This window comes from Bos indicus, chromosome 6, assembly GCF_029378745.1.
Source record: "Bos indicus isolate NIAB-ARS_2022 breed Sahiwal x Tharparkar chromosome 6, NIAB-ARS_B.indTharparkar_mat_pri_1.0, whole genome shotgun sequence".
NCBI lineage: Eukaryota > Metazoa > Chordata > Mammalia > Artiodactyla > Bovidae > Bos > Bos indicus.
Genome location: NC_091765.1, coordinates 7,794,752 through 7,815,788, shown reverse-complemented (window position 1 = coordinate 7,815,788; position 21,037 = coordinate 7,794,752). Strand labels below are relative to the sequence as shown.

The window sequence follows — 21,037 nt, the reverse complement described above, 5'->3', positions numbered from 1 at the left end:
ATTTTCCAAAAGTTTATAAAGGATGTTTGACAAGCAGAATTCCCAAGCATAAACAAAACTTTGTGTTACTTTGTGTTAAGAAAGATATTTATTCATACCCAGAAGAAATCTCTGGCACCTTTTTTTAAGTTGGTGTGCAATTTTTCCCATAAACTTCTTGTTTCTGTAAGAAACAGTATTAAAATGAAGCCCAGTGGAAGCTTTAAAAATGCCAGACATTCAAGCTGTATCCTGCATGATAAATTATTTGGGGCTCTTCGTTTCTAGCTTCACAGAGAGCAGCCATTTCATATCCCTTCTAAGGGGAATACATTTCCTTTCCTTATTTCTCTGGAAATAACTTGGGAGAATTCTATGTAATATACACAGTCAAGTTAAGCTATTCATTTTCTCTTAGTCCCATTTACAAATATCAATCTGAAAACAATAATAAATATGGCACGTACTTCTCTTATCCTTATTTATCTCACTTGTCCTTATTTACAGTCAAGAAGCAACTAGAAAGACATTTACACTAAAGTTTCTTTAGTGAACTCCCACTGTCATCCCATAGCTTTGTCATTAACGGTTGCATCTTCTCTCGGAAGCTTGGCAAATCAAGTTTGCCTCAGAAAGCCTTGCAGGATATACTTCCTCTTGTGTTGTGCTAGATATGCAGACATTTTAATGTCATGGTTACATGGCAGAATCATTACTTGTCATCTTCAGCTCAATTGGGTTTCCAAATGTTTATGTTACAATCTGTATATGACATTTACCTTTGGAAGGGAACTTTTAAATCCTTTTTATAGAAATTGAAATTTTCTCAGTTTTATAGAGATATAATTTACATACAATAAAATTCACCAACTTTAAATGCATAGTTTTGTAAATCTTAGAAAGTGTACACAGTGGTGTAACCACTACAACATTTAAGATTTAGAACACTACTGTTTCCCTGAAAAGTTTCTCCGCATCGTTTTTCTAGTCAGTTTTCCTTCCCCAATCCTTAGTCACAGAAAACCACCTTCTGGCACTGTAGTTTTGGCTTTTCTAGGATTTCACATAAATGGAAATATAAAGTATCTTTTGTGTTGGACTTCTTTCACTTAGCATATTGCTTTTGTATCTATTGATATTTTTTGAGGTTATTTTTTAAGTAGACAGACATAGCTTCTTGTATCAATTCCACAAAAATTAATTAGCTTTATTTTTAATCTTTAGTTTTGCCAAAAGTATTTTTCTGAATAATTTTGCATAAAGGTATAGTCATCTGGATATTCAAATATTTTTAGTGTTGAAACTAAAAACAGAAAACTTGAAGTTTTTAAAATTTTTGAATTCCTGGTTTTGTGTCTATGATTATATTGTTGAAATACACACACACACACGACAGTTTATTCAGACCCAAGAATATGAGTAGGTAAAGATAGAATTCAGAAACCATAACTTAATTTTTTGACCACTGATAAATTACAGTGTGCCTTTACTGACTAGGCAGATAATTAGGTTGTATTCATTTTTTTTTGCTTGTCTTATTAATGCTTATCATGCTATTAAAAGCAAGTAATATGATATAATACAATTCTTAAAAACAAAATTCAGAATTTTATCAGTTGATCTCAGAAAGGATTACCCTGTTTTCTTCTTTCATATTGTAATAGATATTCTTTTTGTCTTTACAAACACTATATTCTGTTCAATTTTTTTAAATGCATTACTGAATTTTAGCTCAAAAAATGTTATTTTTTAAAAATACCTTACAATATGCAGATATCGAGCTTTTTAACTATTTTTAAATAGATTACCTCACTTGACCCTCATAAAGCCATGATAGCTAAGTATTTTCTCCCCCACTACACGGATAAGAACACTGACTCAGGTCATATATTTTTTGTTTAAGTTCAAACAGCTGGTAAGTGCTAGAAATAAAACTCTTGATCCTAGAAGTTACCGGACTCTGAAGTATGCTCTAGAAAGCTTTACTATGGCTTTCAAGTAATGGAACATTTTTTTTTTCCCAACAAGTTTTTGATTTTGTCCCATATTTCTTGTAAGTCAGAGATTCTTGAAGTGTGCTGAATCAAAAACTCTGGGATCAGGCCCAGCTCTGTTTTAATAGCGCTCTAGGTGAACCTGGGGCTTCCCTAATAGCTCAGTTGATTAAGAATATTCTTTGGCTTCCCTTGTGGCTCAGCTGGTAAAGAATCCGCCTGCAATGCAGGAGATCTGGGTTTGATCCCTGGATTGGGAAGATCCCCTGGAGAAGGGAAAGGCTTCCCACTCCAGTATTCTGGTCTGGAGATTTCCAGGTCGCAGAGGCGGACACGACTGAGTCACTTTGACTTTCACTTCAAGTGAACCTGATGCATGCTGAAGTTTGAGAACCACTGTTTTAAGTCGAGTTTGTGAAGATCATTTTTACCTTGTATGGCATAGATTACTGTGTTTCATTTCCTATAGATATCTATGATTGTAGATAAAATGTTCATTGTTTGATTCAGATAAAATCTAGGAACACTGCCTCTTCCAACTCATTGTTTTATACAATATTGCTGTTGACAAGAGTTATTTTAACAAATCTATATGGGTACTTATGATATGCCACCCTCTTTCCAAAAATGCAAATTGTGTTATGTCACCAAGAAAAGGCACCAATTTTTTTTCCCCAAATTTAGCAATTTAAACAATTTTGACACTACTTTGTATAGGTGTGTAAGTACATTCAAACTTAAACTGGTTAAAAGTTTACATTCTGTCTCAAATTAATAAGCTTTCATAGGCCTTGGGAGGAACTTTATACGGGAACTCAAGTATTAATAATATAATATCATAGGCTAAATTATGATGTCTTTCATTTACATGGTACTTTATTAATATCAAAATATCTTCAGGCACAATATGTCTTTTTGTCCTCAGAGAAGGCCTAACAAATGATTAAGGCAGGCGATTGTCCACTAATAAGTCAAGAGAAAGCAAAAAGCCAAAGTCAATGACTGAACTGAGGTCAAAAGCCTGTTCTCGCAGTTCTTACAACAGGCCTTTTCTCACATAACACTGTCCTCATTTTTTAGAATTCGTTTCTTAAAATGCTGGTTATCTATTCACTTTAATTCAAGGATTACTTATATGTATCTGTTTGGATCATTGTAATACAGTTTATTAACAACTCAAATGCTAATAGTGGGAAACTGTTTTCATTCAATTAATCTCTGAACCTCTGTTGTCTTTTCAGGAACCACTGCTTTGTATTTGTTCCTGGTTATGCATCCTTCCATCCTTAGTAACTCCCCCAGCCCAAAAACCTTTGAGGAGGTACAGTTCTTTAATAGAAATAACTACCACAGGGGGATTGATTGGTAAGATGGGTTATTAGTATAAATCTAAAAGTATATGTACTGTGCACAGTATTAAATTAGTGCTTATAATCAACATTTAAGTCTGTTAGCCTCAAACAGTAGTTATCTCTGTGCCTTGATTAAATAACATGAAGGAGCACAGAAACTATTCATAACAAACTTTTCTCAGTTTATGAAGGGACCTCAAGAGACTCATGTGTAATTTTAACTTGCATTAATTATCTTTGATGGTAATTACAAATAAAAAGAGAAATACCTAATACACAAGAATTTCATTTTTCTCTACTCTTAAGAAAACACTTTCATAATTTTCTGTTCTTATATACTTTGCATCAAAGTGATGCTACAGTTCACATATAATATACTATTTTACTTTGGTACAAAAGATAAATAAAGTTAGACATGTGTATGCATGTCATGAGTAATGAAAGCTATCTTTAAAAAGCTATCAACAATATACAAAATTTAATTTTGGGCCTTTGAAATTAGAACCATATCAGCCATCTGAAGAAGAGTTAATTAAAATTAAAACTTAAAATGTCTACTATACACAAAATATGTAACGTAGGAGGAATAGGTGTTACAAACAAACGTGTTAATCCTAAAATGTATCTACAAGTCTTTAATGTACAAATTCTGTGCAGAAAGTGGTGTAAAAGTAAATTCTTATAAGAACTATAGAGCATGAACATAAACATTTTGTGTGTAGTTTAGCATACAGGTTTTATATATTAACTTCTGTTGTCAGATTGCATGATCTCTATTTTATATGTATCAATGCCCTCAAGGTTTGCTTGTGAGCAGTCCAAATGGAAAGCTAAAGAAATGGATTGAGTATAAGCTGAGCTCCTACTAGGATTTATATATATTCTAATTATTATATATTTTCTTGCCAATTCTTCAGCACACTGGTTGATACTGATTAATTTTGTAGTATTAAATAATAGCTGTGAGAGTCAAGGATCCATCAACTACTTCAGCTGCTGTGTTCCCACTGACTCAAATAAATATGCTTGTATACAGCAGAATAAAAAATTTAGTCCTTGTTTACATCAAGATTAAAGGGGTTGATTAAAAACTGCTTTGGAAGTAGAGAGGAATGCAATAATACTTAGATTACCTGGGACTTAAGAATATCTGTGAGAATATTCATTTTTTGAAGAAAAAAAAAAGCTGTTCCTAAGACAGTAATGTGTATAGGGACTATAACAGGAATGAACAGTCCCTTAAGTGGTCCCCAAAGAGATGGCATAAATAAGTAGAAAACGAAAGAGCAATTAAAGATTTTAATGATAACTTGCTAAAAATACCCCAATTGTAAACACTTTTGATTGACAAATTATGCATTTATAAAAGGCAATTAATACAACAGTAACTGTCAATACCAATCTATTAGCAATAACTAGAGCTTGGCTCTCAAGGACAGTAAACGTATTCAGTCCTTAGACTGGCCTTGCCTCTCCCTGAAGTGTCAGCACCTCAGCAGTCCCTTTAAGACAAGAAAGCCACGAGGCTGAAGTCTGTGTGTCTCAGCGTGCCAGGGTCACTTACAGAATTAGCCCAGGCACAGTTAATTAACCTGGATACATGGATCTGTTCTTTCTGGAGAACTGGGCAAAACCAGGGCTCCCCTATCAGGCAACCTAAACACAGGCTTAGGGCACAAGCAAAGCAGGGCAAATGCAAATGAGAAAACTCCATCTTTGATAAAAAATAGCCGAGATTTACAATCAGAATTTCTAAGAAAAATGTTTGATGTAGGCATACAGTTAAGTTTTATATTCTACAGTTTGGTATTATTTTTTATAATTACTTGGGGAGGCAGTGGATGGTTGGAGCAGCACATGGAGGGCCGTACAGCCCTGCTAACATTTAGAAACCCTAAACATCTTAATCTGGCTCTGAGTAAAATCACTTAGAAATACAGGGTCAACCAGAAACAAATAAATGTGGAGTGTTGCAAAATTTACATCTTTCAGTTTTAAGAAAAAGTGCTGAGCTGTTATGGGAGTCAGTTCAGTTCAGTTCAGTTGCTCAGTCGAGTCCGACTCTTTGCGACCCAATGAATTGCTGCACGCCAGGCCTCCCTGTCCATCACCAGCTCCCGGAGTTCACTCAAACTCACGTCCATCGAGTCGGTGATGCCATCCAGCCACCTCAGCCTCTGTCCTCCCCTTCTCCTCCTGCCCCAAATCCCTCCCAGCATCAGAGTCTTTTCCAATGAGTCAACTCTTCACATGAGGTGGCCAAAGTACTGAAGTTTCAGCTTTAGCATCATTCTTCCAAAGAACACCCAGGACTGATCTCCTTCAGAATGGACTGGTTGGATCTCCTTGCAGTCCAAGGGACTCTCAAGAGTCTTCTCCAACACCACAGTTCAAAAGCATCAATTCTTCAGTGCTCAGCTTTCTTCACAGTCCAAATCTCACATCCATACATGACCACAGGAAAAACCATAGCCTTGACTAGACGGACCTTTGTTGGCAAAGTAATGTCTCTGCTTTTGAATATGCTATCTAGGTTGGTCATAAATTTCCTTCCAAGGAGTAAGCGTCTTTTAATTCCATGGCTGCAGTCACCATCTGCAGTGATTTTGGAGCCCAATAAGATTTAAGGGACTAGATCTGATAGATAGAGTGCCTGATGAACTATGGATGGAGGTTCGTGACATTGTACAGGAGACAAGGATCAAGACCATCCCCATGGAAAGCAAAATGGCTGTCTGGGGAGGCCTTACAAATAGCTGTGAAAAGAAGAGAAGTGAAAAGCAAAGGAGAAAAGGAAAGATATAAGCATCTGAATGCAGAGTTCCAAAGAATAGCAAGAAGAGATAAGAAAGCCTTCCTCAGCGATCAATGCAAAGAAATAGAGGAAAACAACAGAATGGGAAAGACTAGAGATCTCTTCAAGAAACTTAGAGATACCAAGGGAACATTTCATGCAAAGATGGGCTTGATAAAAGACAGAAATGGTTATGGGAGTAGCAAAGCTTAAATGAGGCAGGCATTTCACGTTTAACCCCCAAATTATTAAACCACTCTACTTTGCTCACCAATTCTTTGAATAACCTGAATTCATATTCTCCAAATGTGGACCTGTTTCCACCCTAGAAATATGAAGCTGAATTCTTTACCACCTTGTGTATTCAGCAAACACTTTTCAAGTGCCCATAAGTACCAGTCAGTATGTTAGAAAAATGTGGGCACATAAACAAACAAGAACTGGCCTCTGCTTTTTCCATGAGCCTCTGGAGTCAGACAAAATCAATACATTTTAGGTCCAAGATCCAGAACTGCCTGAGGACGATTTCAGGGCCTAAAGTGCCGTAGGTATAGACAACTACCACGAAGGTGGCACAGTGTTCAGAAGTTAAAAGTTATCTGAATTCAGTACCTCCTGCCCTTCTTTTGTGATTTTTGGATCCTTTCTCAGAATAAGCAAGCTTGGAACAAATAAGATACCACTAAGACACTTGACATGACCTTAGCACCCCCGGAACAAGTGTGGGCATCTAAATTAAAAAATGTCCTAAAATTTGGCACCTTCTATTAATACAGTGTATACCAGAACAGATAGCAGATCAAACTTTGCAGAAATGTTTACATGTCTTTACCCCTAAAAGGAACGCCAGCATGACATATGACCAACAAAGCAATCTCCAGAAAAATATAAGATGATTTCTGTGCTGCGCTGAGTTTGAAGACATCACTTTGTTGCACCAGCCAAATTATGTAATATGATAACAACTGGAATCCTTCTAGGAGCTTTATTGTGTGAATGGAAGAAAACAACACACTGCAAAAAGAACTCACCACATCAATGTTAATGTCTCTCTTTTTCAGTAATTATTGAACTACCTTGTCTTGGTAGCTCAAAATCATTGTGGCTTATGAATTAGAGACAGTGCGGGTCTGGAGGGTGAGGCCTTTGTTATAAAATGTAAGAAACCCTAAACGTTAAATTCGCACATCCTTTCTAAAAAGGCCCCTTTGCCTTTAAAAGATGTTCTTTGATGCTTCAGAAACACCCATCATCATATGCTTGAATTCACTTTTATTTGACATTTTGTGCAAATGGCACATTATACAAATTCCATTACATCCTACATTTCTGTGCTTCAGGCTACAGGTAGGTATTCCTGTTTTCACTGCTGGTGACAAATCTCACCTCACTTAAGGATACAGAACCTAACCTTAGAATATTTGATAGTATTTCATATCTGGGAATATGTACTATTTAAACTTCTATAATTATTCTAACAAGTATCTTACAAATAGCTGTGAAAAGAAAAGAAGCGAAAAACAAAGGAGAAAAGGAGAGATATAAACATCTGAATGCAGAGTTCCAAAGAATAGCAAGGAGAGATAAGAAAGCCTTCCTTAGCGACCAATGCAAAGAAATAGAGGAAAACAAAAGAATGGGAAAGACTAGAGATCTCTTCAAGAAAATTAGAGATACCAAGGGAACATTTCATGCAAAGATGGGCTCAATAAAGGACAGAAATGGTATAGACCTAACAGAAGCAGAAGATATTAAGAAGAGGTGGCAAGAATACACAGAAGAACTATACAGAAAAGATCTTCACTACCAAGATAATCAAAATGGTGTGATCACTCACCTAGAGCCAGATATCCTGGAATGTGAAGTCAAGTGGGCCTTAGAAAGCATCACTATGAACAAAGCTAGTGGAGGTGATGGAATTCCAGTTGAGCTATTTCAAATCCTGAAAGATGATGCTGTGAAAGTGCTGCACTCAATATGCCAGCAAATTTGGAAAACTCAGCACTGGCCACAGGACTGGAAAAGATCAGTTTTCATTCCAATCCCAAAGAAAGGCAATGCCAAAGAATGCTCAAACTACCGCACAATTGCACTCATCTCACATGCTAGTAAAGTAATGCCCAAAATTCTCCAAGCCAGGCTTCAGCAATACGTGAACCGTGAACTTCCAGATGTTCAAACTGGCTTTAGAAAAGGCAGAGGAACCAGGGATCAAATTGCCAACATCCTCTGGATCATCGAAAAAGCAAGAGAGTTCCAGAAAAACATCTATTTCTGCTTTATTGACTATGGCAAAGCCTTTGACTGTGTGGATCACAATTAACTGTGGAAAATTCTGAAAGAGATGGCAATACCAGACCACCTGACATGCCTCTTGAGAAAGCTATATGCAGGTCAGGAAGCAACAGTTAGAACTGGACAAGGAACAACAGACTGGTTCCAAATAGGAAAAGGAGTACATCAAGGCTGTGTATTGTCACCCTGATTATTTAACTTCTATGCAGAGTACATCATGAGAAACGCTGGGCTGGAAGAAGCACAAGCTGGAATCAAGATTGCCAGGAAAAATATCAATAACCTCAGATATGCAGATTGCACCACCCTTATGGCAGAAAGTGAAGAGGAACTAAAAAGCTTCTTGATTAAAGTGAAAGAGGAGAGTGAAAAAGTTGGCTTAAAACTCAACATTCAGAAAACGAAGATCATGGCATCTGGTCCCATCACTTCATGGGAAATAGATGGGGAAACAGTGGAAACAGTGTCAGACTTTATATTTGGGGGCTCCAAAATCACGGCAAATGGTGATTGCAGCCATGAAATTAAAAGACACTTACTCCTTGGAAGGAAAGTTATGACCAACCTAGATAGCATATTCAAAAGCAGAGACATTACTTTGCCAACAAAGGTTCGTCTAGTCAAGTCTATGGTTTTTCCAGTGGTCATGTATGGAAGTGAGAGTTGGACTGTGAAGAAAGCTGAGTGCCGAAGAATTGATGCTTTTCAACTGTGGTGCTGGAGGACTCTTGAGAGTCCCTTGGACTGCAAGGAGATCCACCAGTCCATTCTAAAAGAGATCAATCCTGGGTGTTCATTGGAAGGACTGATGGTGAGGCTGAAACTCCAATACTTTGGCCAGTCGACTAAGCGACTGAACTGAACTGAATCATTCTAAACAACATAAGTGGCTCTTTATGTGAAAAAATAAGCAAACAGGCAGTCTTTTCACACCACATCTGTTCTGCCCTTTGACACACTTTGTAGTTGAATGTAAGGGCAACACACTGGTGGGAATGAAATTATTTTTTCTTGTGATGAGGTAAAAATGTTTTGTCTAAGTCTGTAAAATGCCTTGAACTAGACATACTATTTGTTTTGATCCAGTTTTCTTTTTGGTTGAGCACTCATATTTGTCTGGCTGCAGAGGCTCATGCAGTAAAATATTTCTGCTTTCAGATACATTTTATACAGTTAGGTTGATTATTGCCATTTGATCCCTTTGTATCTACATTTTTGTTATTTCCCATACCTTTTTATTGATATTAAGTAGAATACAAAGAAAATGTATTTAGAAAAGCATTTTGAAAATACACTATTAGTGTTCTGTATGTTTTTTCCTTGCTAACAGGCTTGGGGGACAAATGCTTAAAGAAAAAGCCTTTTTTTTTTTAGGAAACAAATGAATTTTGTTTGTGGGACACCTTTAACATCTTTGACTCACCAGTATATGAGTATAAACCAGAGTTTCATTTTGAGAAATATTCCCTTTCTAGGTATATGGATTTCTTCCCAGTCCCATCTAATGTTACCACTGATTTTCTGTTTGAGAAGAGTGCCAACTACTTCCACTCAGAGGAAGCTCCTAAAAGGGCGGCTTCTTTGGTCCCCAAAGCCAAGATCATCACCATTCTCATTGACCCATCAGACCGCGCATATTCCTGGTACCAGGTAAGGAACATACTGACAAAACCCAGCAAGTAGAAGAGGAGTATAGAGAAGGGAAGGTGGTTTTCAGTAAAAGTCACCGCCTCAGGTTTTAACAAAAAAGATTTGTTAGCTTTATATCTTCAAGAAAGGGAATAAATTTCTCTATGTTTCCATAGAGAAATGTTCCCTTTAGTTTTTATTAATTTTGCATTCATTTGATTAATAAAATGTATAATACAATGAAGAAATTAAAGCAAACAATATTATGTGCTTGTATTGTGTGCTTCTATATATATCTGTATTTTAAAAGTAAAATGTTATAATTTAAAATCATTCTTTTCATCTAATATGTATATAATGCTGCTATTATTATCTCAGTTTTACAGATAAGAAATATACCTGATTCTACTGAAGCAGAAGTCAGAGGTTTTGTTCTGTGAAGGTCCAGAGAGTAAATATTTCAGGCTTTGCAGGCCATATAATCCAACTCTTGCCATTGTATTGCAGAAGCAGCCATAGACAATATGTAAATTAATGAGCCTAACTGTGTTCCAGTAAAATTTATTTACAGAAACACACAACAAGCAGAATTTAGCCCATGGACCATTGATTGATGACCCTGACTCTGAAAGAGCTTAAATAACTGCTTGGGTTGAAGATATAACCTAGCGGCAAAACAGAATATAAGAATGAATTCTTCATCCTTGAAAGCCCAGCCAGAGTCCCCTGTTTTAAGCCTCTTTCTCATATAAACATTGCCATTATGATGTTGGTTAGAACCTAGCACAGAAACGATCACTTTGAAAGAATTTTAACAGATTCTAATAATAAAACTTATACGCCATACATTTTTACCGGAATAAATATTAAAAATAATACCAAAAAACACCTGCCTCAGTGATATTTTATTAATCACCAAATGGAAAAAGTTTAATAAAAAACAGCAATATTAAATATAAGAACATAACAAAATTAATAGAGTAAGTGTCTTTAGTCTGTATTATTCTTAGGAGCTTCCCAAGTGGTACTAGTGGTGAAGAACCCACCTCCAAACGCAGGAGACATATGAAACATGGGTTTGATCCCTGGGTCAGGAAAGTCCCCTGGAGGAGGGCATGGCAACCCCTGCAGTATTCTTGCCTGGAGAATCCCAAGGACAGAGGAGCCTGGTGGGCTACAGTCCATAGGGTCACAAAGAGTTGGACACAACTGCAGTGACATAGGATAGCATAGCATCCTTAGTTATCATTCCTCAGTTTTGTAATTTAAAAACCACTTTCCTGATGGTCATGTGTTCATCCCTTCATTAAATAATTTTAACAACTACCACATGCAAAGTATTGTTCTAAGTATGATTTGAAAGTCAATTAACAAATGTAGATGCTACATTTGAGATTGCTTTCAGTCTAATTGGAGAAATATGTTTAAATAACCAGTGTATAAATCAGAAACTATTAAGTGACAGAGAGACTCCTACAGAGTAATAAAGCCTACCTGATAAAGACCACCAGGGACAACAAGTTAGGTGTATTAATTGGCTGCAGCGGAGGAGCCTGAACACTTGAAGAACTATCAGGCATTTCCCTAAAGAGAGGGAGGATTTGTATGATAGGGAGAAATGTAGATAAAATTAACATGAACTGTTTAATAGGTGCAAGCAGGGCCAGGGCTGGAAAACAGACTAAGAGACTTACTTCCTTAGAAACTCTAAAGTTAAGATAAACATGGAAAGAACTGTTATATCCAAAAATCCTTTATCTGAAACTCTGCACCTAGGCTGGAAATAAGGCTGCTTCTCTGAATTAAAGTGACCCAAAAAGCTCTGATTCACCAGGCAGGACTGGATGCTGCATTCTCACCAATCTCATACATCTAAATTTCTGACAGTCTATGATATTAGAGAACAAAGTTTATCAGCATGGGGTCATTTTTTAAACAAAAGCCATTTTTCCAGGTTCACTAAAGAAAGAACAGATTGTCAGGAAAGGTTTCATGGCTAGGACAGAGTAGGAAAAGGTCATGGGATCTTAACAGGCATATTGATAATAATCTGCGTAACAGGGAGTAGACATCCTGGAAAAATGAAATCCACAATTCCACACTAATCAGTCATGCCCAACTCCTAGAACCATCCTTTAAACCAAAAACACAGCAAATTGACTGATTTGATCTTGCGCCTGTTACCTTTATCGCTAGGTATCTGGAGAAAAAAGAAAACCCGCCTTAATTGACTCAAAGAGGAAGCAGAAAATTGGAGCTTGGCAACCACTTAGCCCCTGAAAAATTGAGAATTTGCTGAAAAAGGAAGCTTCAAGGCTGAAAGCTAACAAAACATCCTAAATATTACAAATAAATCACTCCACAGTGGCAAAATGCAGGCCTTAACAAAGTCTAGTAGAGTTTGTAGTATAGTAATTTGAATCTCAATTGCAGCAAATTTGCTATTCAGCTAGATGTGGTAAACATCCACAAACCCACCACTAAGCCTGAATATTTATTGGTCAATTTAGGGAAAAGGTGATTTCCTCAGACCCCTGGGCCTGAGCCTGAGCCATTATGAAGTGCTTTCCTTTTAGGATTGCTGCCGTCTGCATTTTCTGTACAGTAAGTGGTTCTGATTCACCGCAGAGGTTACCATTAGGTAAAATAATCTTGGCTTTTAGATGCTAGAGTGTGTATGATAAAAGCTGTGGATTTCAGATAATGCACATGTCAGAGTTTTCACCAGTTTCTCCATTTGAATAGCCCATAGGGTTTTTCTCATCTAAAACTGCATTACTAGATGGAACAAAACTATCTGGCAGAACTGGCAGAGTGTTTTGTGCATTATGGATATTAACTGGACATGATAAATGGTTTCTTACAGGCTGAAAGGGGGTGTTAAGGCGACTTTCAAAAGTTTACTTTCAGAATAATATATATATATACACACTATGGAAATAACTCAGAAAAATAGGTTAAGAAATTCTATCAAGAAGAATTCCGCCTCTACCAAATAATTCTCAAACATATACTCTCATCAGTGTCGTAATTTTAAAGCCTGATGCTCCAAGCAAGCATTTTCTTCCTTTATTAATTGCAAAACAAATAACTCTCCCTCAGTGAGGCACTCCTTCCTTTAGCTTTGCGACTTGTCACAGAGATTGGTTTTTAATTATTTATGCCTATGGTTCACGTCGGTTTAATTATCCACCTTTTCATCACAGCATCAGCGATCACACGAAGACCCCGCGGCTCTGAAATTCAGTTTCTACGAAGTGATCTCAGCTGGGCCGCGTGCACCCTCCGAGCTGAGAGCCTTGCAGAAGAGATGTTTGGTCCCAGGGTGGTATGCCAGCCACATCGAGAGATGGCTTGTTTATTTCCCCCCCTTTCAGGTACTGAGGAATAGCAATCTACATCGTAGTACAGTCTCATTAAGTCAATGACTTTGCCTCTAGGATAGAGGACGTTTTTTACTCATTAAAACATGACTAGCATTTACTCTTTAGCTGTAACAGAGACTCTGGCAAACAATAACAGGCAGAGGTAGAAAAACTAATTCTCTTTCTAGAAGTATTTCAGGATAATTCTCCCTGCCCTATTTTCTAGTGCATGCCTTTCCTGATTGTTAAGAGCTTCAGAAGCTTGATACTCCTGATTTTTATTCTGAGAATAAAGCTCTTAACCAAACAAGGCAAACACTGTTTTGCTTTCAGTGACATTATTTCCCTTTGAACCACCTTGCTGGATTTTTCACAAGTCCTATGTTTTCCTTGGCATCCTTGTTTCTCTCTTTTGCCTAGTGTTAGCCTAGATTACAAAACCAGCCCCTACACTGGATTGCATAAAGCAATCTAATCACATCAGACACAGTGTATACCTGTGTGTCTAGAACCACAATGATCGGAGAAGGCAATGACAACCCACTCCAGTCCTCTTGCCTGGAAAATCCCATGGATGGAGGAGCCTGGTAGGCTGCAGTCCATGGGGTCAAGAAGAGTCAGACATGACTGAGTGACTTCACTTTCACTTTCCACTTTCATGCATTGGAGAAGGAAATGGCAACCCACTCCATTGTTCTTGTCTGGAGAATCCCAGGGACAGAGGAGCCTTGTGGGCTGCCGTCTATGGGGTCGCACAGAGTCGGACATGACTGAAGCGACTTAGCAGCAGCAGCAGCAGCCACAATGATACCATACATGCAAACATATATGGCTATTTAAATTTCTATTCAAATTATATAAAATTAAAAATTGTTTCTCAGTCACAGTAGCCACACTTCAAATGTTCAATAGCCACCAGTTAGATACCACAGCCTCACAGTATGTCCATCAACACAGAAATTTCTGATGAACAATGCTGGTATAAACTAAATAGAAACACTCGAGAAGATGTGTGAGCAGGAATTGCTTTCCAGGCATTATGGCCCTTCATCACCATCCCCTGTCATTTATCTTGCTGGGACCACCCCTTTCCCTCACCAGAGTAACAAGCAAATTCTTCCCTTTAGTCTGTTGAGGAACTTCTGTTTACTTTAAGGTTTTCTAGGAATCTTACCTTTTTCTCCAAATGGATTATCAAAGAATTTCTAAAAACTTTACAGTGCTGCTCCTTTGACTGGAATCATGGATAATGATATGTCCTCTGTCCCATGGTACCTGGTCCGGTCACTTTTCTTCTTTCCTACAAGTCTCCTTCCCAGCTTGAATCATGGAATCATTGCTCTATCTGTTTTTAAACTTGATTTTCATTTGTGATTTTATAGTCACCTTTCTTAAGCTCTCTTGGTACTCAAATTTTTTTGTTTGTTTTCATAGTGTTTGCAGGATGTCTCAAACTATAAAACATGAATGCATTTAATTAGTGTGATTTATTTTTTGTTCCATGTCATTAATGAGGATGGCCTGGCTAAGTCTTAACAACAATGAATGCAAATCCCCTCAGTACAGTGTCTTAAAATGGAATAAATTTAAAGTGCAGAATTTTTGTATCATGCTGTTACATGTCTTTTTCCAATTTGCATTGTCTTTTTTTTTATTTCTTTGGTCACTTAGCTGCTAATTATTGATGGGCAACAGCTAAGAACTGATCCTGCTACAGTGATGGATGAAGTACAGAAGTTTCTAGGAGTCTCTCCTCATTATAATTACTCAGAAGCATTAACGTAAGTTTATATTCTAATTAATTTATTGAAGTTTCAGCAGAGAGCTGATTTTAGAGAAGTTGTAGTTTGGTGATGCAGCTATTGAGTTAGCTGCCTCCTTACATACTGATTATTTTCAAGTTGATGTTAACCACTTGAGAAAGAACATGTCAACAGTTTGGCTATGAAATGTCCAAAGTCCCCTATTGATTTCTAACTAGGGAAGTTTTCTCTGGAAGGAAAAAAGAGGAAGAAAGGGTTTTAAGTCTTAAAAGCAACAGCTAACCATAAAAGAGGTTACTGGAACTGTGTTGGAAGCACTAAGCCTATTTAACCAGACAGCATTGAGACCTTTTGGAAGTATAAGAAGACCTCTTGAACTAGGTGATTTATGAGCTCCTCTCTCTTTTGTGTAATTTTAAAAAACAAACATCACACAGCAAGAAATAGCCCGATAGGTGGCTGAATAAGCAGAGAGAGAGGTGCTATTATTACTCTTACACATACTTCCATTTTTTGGTCTTTACCCACTGTATGACTAACCTTATCACCTTTTCTTCAGAGGCCTCAGCTGTTACAGCTCTCGTTTGGTTTTCTTTTGCTGGTTCCCACTCATTTTCTTAGGTAGTCAGTTCCATCAGGTGGGAGCCAGGGTGACAGAAGAAAAGCAACAAGGAGTTAAGGACCCCACAAATACCTGAGAGTGAGTGGCCGAGGTACCTGCCTCTCTTGCCTCACTTTAATCCTGACTCTGGACTTTATCTAACATTTTAAATAAAACCTCCATCTGACTTTCTCCATTTATGCTACTGTTGTTGCTGTTTAGCTGCTTAGTCCAACTCCTTGTGAGTGTCCAACTCTTTACGACCCCATGGACTATAGCCCGCAAGGCTCCTCTATCTGTGTCTTCTCCAGGCAAGAATACTAGAGTGGGTTACCATGCTTCCCTCCATGGGATCTTCCCAACCCGGGGGTTCAGCCCACGTCTCCTGCTTGACAAGGCAGGTTCTTTACCAATGAGCCTCCTGAGAAGCCCAGCAATCAGGTGTGTGAGGGATGTTTCTTCCTTTTTCACATGCAACTGGAACAAGCAACTGAGAGAGCCTGAGTTGGATGAGCCATGGACCTGGCTCTCACTGTAGTATATATATTACATATATATAATATAAAATGTTATATTATATAGATACATAATTTTATATTATATATATAATATTGTATTTTACATATATGTAATATATATATAATTTTAGGGTTACAGACTGAGCCTTAAAGAAACCAATTAAGACTGTAGTATGGGATTCTTCCATTCTATATCTCAGTATAAAACTCAGTTCTATAGATCAATTGATTTTCTCTTTTCATTGTACTCTTCATACTGTAGCAGTTTAGAAAGTGAGATACAGGATTCCTTTACTTTTCACCATCCCTTACAGTAAAAGGTTTGCAGACAACCATCTAATATTGCAAACATCTTGCGCAAATCATATGTAGAGACACACATGTAAGAGAGAGATTTTGATTTAGAGAACAAAGAAGTAGGTGGAACTCAAGAGTTTTGCGCTTCCTTTCTAAGAGTCATTTACTCTGTTGTTACTGTTAACCTTCTGACCTTCATGTTTTCTATAGAGAGTCCTATCAGAGCTTTGGTGAGCTGAGTTGAAGTACCAACACAGACACTAGCCTCAGGTATTTAACTTTCAGCTTGACCTTAAAGAAAATTGAGTGATTTTAGCTTCAGTTAGAAATTCGAGCCCACTTTCTTCTTTATGTCTTTTTAAGTATCTCTTAGAAAAGAAAGCTTTTATTTTCTAAACAGGTTTCTAACTCAAGTTGGCTTATCTTTGGATCTTTTTTATAGAGTATATAGCAAAGCATTGCATTTCAGAAAGAAGAATTGGAGTATTTTATAAAGACATAATCTCTTTTTCTTATGGAATGGTCCTTGACCTGCACGCTGTGTATGTGTCCCCTTTGTATCCAGCTCAGCAGCAAGCTTTTTATTCACCTCCACTGCCAAGTAAAGGGAGTGTAAACTTAAGGGAAATAATACCAAAGCAAAATACTGTATACAAAGAACTGTGGGTCACTTTGCACCTGGGAGGTGTCTGACTCAAATTACCCCTCGTATGGTTCTGCAGCCTGGTTGGGGGCTTAGTGGGTGAAGTAGCAAGATAAGATGTGTGTAGTCTCTGAAACCACAGTTTCTGGTCCAGTAGGGCTGCCCAAGCACTCACCCTGCTGATAACGTACTGCCGTTCGGTTTCTTTTTATATTCTCTTGTCAATCAGTTGGCCTGACACACCTTGGAAAAAACAGCAGTGTACCTGTTGTAGAATATTTGGAATTTCATGTCATTGACTTAGGTCTGAATTCTCCTTCAACCATGCCCTTTGCAGTTTTTCTGAATCCTGCCCTCAAAATTTAGTTATTCTTGTTAAAATAACTGTACTGGTAAGTTGTTTCTCTGGTGCTTTGGACATGTTGGGGATGACTGGATGTACAAAATGCATGTTTGCAAGAATGTCTTTAATTGCATTATATTTTTCCTGCTAAGGATAGTGAAGACTACCTCTTTGGTAGCTAAAAAATTATTTAAAGCCTTCTGATAATGTACTAAACTGCAAACAGATATGAATTCTCAACTAACCACATAAATTCAATTCTTTGCACACAATACAATAAATCAATGAAACTAGACCTCTGCAAAAGTTTTACCATATTTTGGCACAAACGAGTACTCCAGTGTAAGAGATCTACAATCTCCTGATTATCTTCAATATAAAAATGTTCCAATTTCAAAACTATTTTCAAGAAAAATGGCAATAAATCTCCATCATTAAGAGTATTACTTAGTCCATTCCACAGTCACTACAGAAGTGTTCAAGACTTCTAAATTTCATAAAGTAATGGATGGTCTATATCTTAAAATGACTTAGTACTGTCATCATGGATTTTAGATGATATACTGAATACATAAAAATCTTATCTTCTTGGGACTTTCCTGGTTGTCCAGTGGTTAAGGTTTCATGCTTCCAATGCAGGGGGCATGGATTCAATCTCTGGTCAGGGAACTAATATCCCACATGCTGTGTGGTGTAACCAAAATAAAAGTTTTTAGAAATCAGATTTTCTTAGTGTCGTTGTTATCGGAAATAAGCAGTATAAGCTTTAAAAAATATGAATGGGAACTTACTCATTCAATTAAGTAATTCACATTTTATAATTCTTGTTCAACATAACCTTAATCACTAAACTATAAATAGGATTGATATGCCAACATTATTTTAGCTTGTATATTATGTGTTATATAGTGTTTAAGCTGTCTAATCATTTAAAAAAAAGCAGGAAAAATAATGCTCAGTGTGGCGTTGTGCTAAACTGAACTAGCACATACAGTTTATATATGTGTTAAACTAAAACTAAAATGAAAGTTTTTTTATAAACTTTATAAACTAAAATGAAAAAAATGTAAACTTTTAATTTTCCCATGAATATATCCACTAACAATTATATCCAGCCACCAGTGACTGTGACAAGTCTTCACACTTACTGAACCTGACATCTCTATTTCTCAGTTAACCTGTTCATTAACATGAATGAAACCAGACTGAGTTATATGAATTTTTAATAATAATTTACTATGAAAACTTCAATAAATGGACAATAAGGATTTGAAGGCAAAGAGTTAAATGAAGATTTTGTGTGTGTGTGTGTGTATTTTGTTCTATGGATGGGGTTACCTAAGTCATAAAGAACTGAAGCTGCTTCTGTTTCTAATATCACTTCCTCTGGCAACCAAATCTATTGGTCAAAGAATCCTTTCCCATTTTAGATGAGTTTGAGTAAAATTGTGCCAAAATAAAACTATTTTGGTAGCAAAAAACAGTAGCCATAGTAGCTAAAATCTGCTGGTTCTTAGATGACCTGTGAAACAGCTGGAAATGCTAAGTGAAAAGGAAGAAAACAATCTATTCCAATTTCATATAAATTTGTTTTAAAAGTGGTTATAACATTTCAAAATCAGTATACATTTATATGTTCTAAATACTTTATATATAATACTACTATGTGCTGGGTACTAAGTGCTGGGTACCAAGCCAAAAGTCCCTCAAAAGTAAGCTGAGGGGGCAGGACTGAAACACACTTATTCCTCTGGAGCCTACACTGCCAATCTACTAAGCTCTTCAAATTGGCACAAAAAACAGAGAAAAATGATACTGTGAAGTTTTACTAATGAATAGTATAACAAGAGGAAGTATTTCCTTTAAAAAACTGAAACCTTAAAATGAGTTTTTTAAGTTGTCTCAGACATTATTATAAAAAGACTTCATTTCTAGAGAAATGCAAATCAAGACTGTAGTGAGGTACCACCTCACACCAGTTAGAATGGGCATCATTAAAGTCTACAAATAAATGCTGGAGAGGGTGTGGAGAAAAGAGAACCCCCTACACTGTTGGTGGGAATGTAAGTTGGTGCAGCCACTATGGAAAACAGTATGGAGGTTTCTCAACAAACTAAAAATAGAATTACCATGTGATCCAGGGTTCCGATCCTGGGAATATATCTGAACAAAACTATAATTCAAAAAGAATACATGCAGCCATTCATAGCAGCACTATTCACGATAGCCAAGACATGGAAACAACCTAATTGTCCATCAAGAGATGAATGGATAAGGAAGATGTGGTATGTATATATAATGGAATAATACTCAGCCATGAAAAAGAATGAAATAATGCCATTTACAGCAACATGGATGCCACTAGAGATTATCATACTAAGTGAATTAAGTCTGAGACAGAAAAATACCATATGATATCACTTATATGTAGAATCTAAAATATGACACAAATGATCCTATCTATGAAGGAGAAACAGACTCACAGACATAGAGAACTGACTTCTAATTACCAAGGAGGCAATTGTCCTAGAGCGAGACATCCTAGAGTGTGAAGTCAAGTGGGCCTTAAGAAGCATCACTATGAATAAAGCAGATGGAGGTGATGGAATTCCAGCTGAGCTATTTCAAATCCTAAAATATGATGCTGTTAAAGTGCTACACTCAATATGCCACCAAATTTGGAAAACTCAGCAGTGGCCACAGGACTGGAAAAGGTCAGTTTTCGTTCCAATCCCAAAGAAAGGCAATGCTGAAGAATGTTCAAATTATCGCACAGTGGCACTCATTTCACATGCCAGCAGGATTATGTTCAAAATCCTTCAAGCTAGGCTTCAGCAATAGGTGAACCAAAAACTTCCAGGTGTCCATGCTAGATTTAGAGAACGTAGAGGAACAAGAGATCATACTGCCAATATACACTGGATCATAGAAAAAGCAAGGGAATTCCAAAAAAAAATCTACTTCTGCTTCATTGACTATGCTAAAGCCTTTGACTGTGTAGATCACAACAAACTGTGGAATATTCTTAATGACATGGGAACACCAGACCTCATTACCTGCCTCCTGAGAAACCTGTATGTAGGACAAGAAGCAACAGTTAGAACTGGACATGGAACAACAGACTGGTTCCAAATTGGGAAAAGAGTACATCAAGGCTATATATTGAATCCTCCTTATTTAACTTAAATGCAGACTACATCATTCGAAATGCCAGGCTGGATGAATCACAAGCTGGAATCAAGATTGCCAGGAGAAATATCAACAACCTCAGATATACAGATGATATCATTCTAATGGCAGAGAGTGAAGAGGAATTAAAGAGCCTCTTGATGAAGATGAAAAAGGAGAGTGAAAAAGCTGGCTTAAAACTCAACATTCATAAAACAAAATTATGGCATCCAGTCTTATCACTTCATGGCAAATAAATGAGGAAAATGTGGAAATAGTGTCAGATTTCATTTTCT

General features: G+C 37.0%; 1 protein-coding gene across 5 annotated transcripts in view; it reads left to right on the top strand.

Moving 5' to 3' along the window:
• The window catches only part of LOC109560231 (bifunctional heparan sulfate N-deacetylase/N-sulfotransferase 3), a 188,176-nt gene that overhangs the window by 148,709 nt on the left and 18,430 nt on the right, over positions 1-21,037 (top strand). For 4 of the 5 annotated variants that reach the window (XM_019962273.2, XM_070791019.1, XM_070791021.1 and 1 more), the window contains 4 exons: positions 3,215-3,338; positions 9,890-10,064; positions 13,250-13,420; positions 15,080-15,189. In XM_019962273.2, coding sequence (XP_019817832.2) covers positions 3,215-3,338; positions 9,890-10,064; positions 13,250-13,420; positions 15,080-15,189 — 580 coding nt within the window. Of the gene's footprint in view, positions 1-3,214; positions 3,339-9,889; positions 10,184-13,249; positions 13,421-15,079; positions 15,190-21,037 lie in introns of those variants that run through there. The other variant, XM_070791022.1, reaches the window with a different exon arrangement.